The sequence below is a fragment of the Empidonax traillii genome, unplaced genomic scaffold, assembly GCF_003031625.1.
Source record: "Empidonax traillii isolate 1590-97213 ecotype Southwest subspecies unplaced genomic scaffold, ASM303162v1 scaffold3739:size17074, whole genome shotgun sequence".
Lineage (NCBI taxonomy): Eukaryota > Metazoa > Chordata > Aves > Passeriformes > Tyrannidae > Empidonax > Empidonax traillii.
In genome coordinates, this window is record NW_020958932.1 from 15,143 (window position 1) to 17,074 (window position 1,932).

General features: G+C 43.6%; 1 protein-coding gene across 1 annotated transcript in view; it reads left to right on the plus strand.

Annotated features, from left to right (window-relative positions):
• The window catches only part of LOC114072697 (protocadherin gamma-B5-like), a gene marked incomplete at its 3' end in the record, with an annotated part of 11,058 nt that extends 9,164 nt beyond the window's left edge, over window positions 1–1,894 (plus strand). The window contains exon 4 of the mRNA XM_027910560.1: window positions 1,604–1,894. Coding sequence (XP_027766361.1) covers window positions 1,604–1,894 — 291 coding nt within the window. The remainder of the gene's footprint in view (window positions 1–1,603) is intronic.
• Between the last annotated feature and the right edge of the window lie 38 nt (window positions 1,895–1,932).

Consider the following 1,932-nt stretch of genomic DNA (forward strand, 5'->3'; position numbering starts at 1 on the left):
TTTTTTTTTTTTTTTTTTTTTTTTTTTTTTTTTTTTTTTTTTTTTTTTTTTTTTTTTTTTTTTTTTTTTTTTTTTTTTTTTTTTTTTTTTTTTTTTTTTTTTTTTTTTTTTTTTTTTTTTTTTTTTTTTTTTTTTTTCCCTTCCCCATCCTTTTCTGGTGAAGATGTTAAGTGAGATATGAAAAACAGACAAACAAACAAACAAGACACAAAAACCCCTCAACTCCACACCAAACCGAAAGAACACAAAAAGCCCCCACAAAAAACCAAACCCACCCAAACCCCACATCTAGTTTTGTTTCAAAGTCTGCCATTTATCTGATCCCTTCGTCCCAAAGAGAGGTGCTTGGACCTGGTAGATCATGTGGATTGTGGAGTACTAAACTGAGGATTTAGGTCTTTCAGTGGCTTTTTGCAATAGTTGTTTTATCTACCTGCTTTACCAGGAGAGGCCTATACTCGTATAGAAAATTACAAGGGAGTATGCAAAATTACAAACATTGTAGACTCTAATAAAGTCTTTTTGCACCTTTAAAAATAGCCCAGCCTAGGTGTCCAGCTCAGTTTTTCTTGTCTTGCTCTCCTACACTATTTTGTTTAAAAGTTTTCGAACCAAAATGGAGATTGAATTATTAGGTGAATACTTTTCTAAAACCACAAAGCATTTACACAGTGACTTCTGATGAAAAGAAAACCTCTTCCAGCTCGCTAAAACTATCGAATTAATTGTTTATGTGTAAACAAATCTGTTACCTGGCTACAATAATTATCGATTTTGTTTCAGAGGGTTGGGGAACAGGGGCAGGAGCCACGGGAGATATATTTATTTTTCTTCTTGCTCTGCGATTTGGGGGGAGACAAGAAGACTATTCTGGCGTGGTTCACTGCAGCTGCGTCCTGCCTCATGGCAAGTTGTAGTACAGTCAGTGTGGAGTGCTCAAGTGACCTATAGCCTGAAACGGGTGGGCATAGGAGAGAATGATTTCCAAGCAGTAGGGGAGCCTCCTGTACGGTGCTCAAAGGGAGGTCTTATAGGGAGTGATAACAGAGCCCCTGGCAGGTGGTGGAGCAAACTGCTTCCTCCGGAGTCGTACAGTTTTTTTTTTTTTTTTATTAGAGTTGTCGGTTTCAGTGGATCGACCCCAACTTCTTCCGCCTCTAAATGTCTTATCTCAGTTAGTGGTGCTGGAGTACTTAATTCAACTTAGATGGTGTTCCGTATAAACTGAAAAAAATTAAAGCGAAGTTCCTGACACTTGGTTTAACGAGCTCTGCTTCTCCAGGAGTGGCCTGTGTGTCGGATTATCCCGTGTGCTATCTCGTAGCTTCTATTATTTTGCTGTGCCCTGTGCCAGTATTTTTTTTTAATAACAGGATAGGCCTTAGAATATTATACAGACTAAAACTGAGAAAAATATTTTACATAAGATATAATGATATTTGCAACTGAGTTTTTCAGTGTAACAGAAATACCAGTCCTAAAGAGAGGACTCTGCCTTCCTCTCAGCTGTGGATAACTCGAGGATCAAAGAGATGGTACGGAAAAAAGGCCAGGCAGCGACTGGCAGCTGCAAGGGCCCGATATTTCCGTGGCGATTGTCCAGTCCACGAGATCTGCCCGTGGGCAAAGCACAGCAGAGAGAGCTCGGCAGCTCTCGGTGCCTGCAGTGCGGGGAGGAGGCTGCGGGCGCCGCTGTTGACCGAGAGGAGCGAGAGGAAGGTCGGAGCGCTGCAGCCCCGCCCGCTGCGGACCGGCTCGATCGTCCTCTCACTCGCTGTCTCGGCGGCCGAGCGGTTTGCGAACGTTCCCCCGGTGCGGAGCCGAGCTCCAGCGGTGCGGAGGGGCGGGAGGCAGAGGCCGAGAGCGGTGAGCAGGTGTGAGAACCGGAGTCGGAGTAAGACCTGGATCGACGATACTGCAGTGGAGATGTGC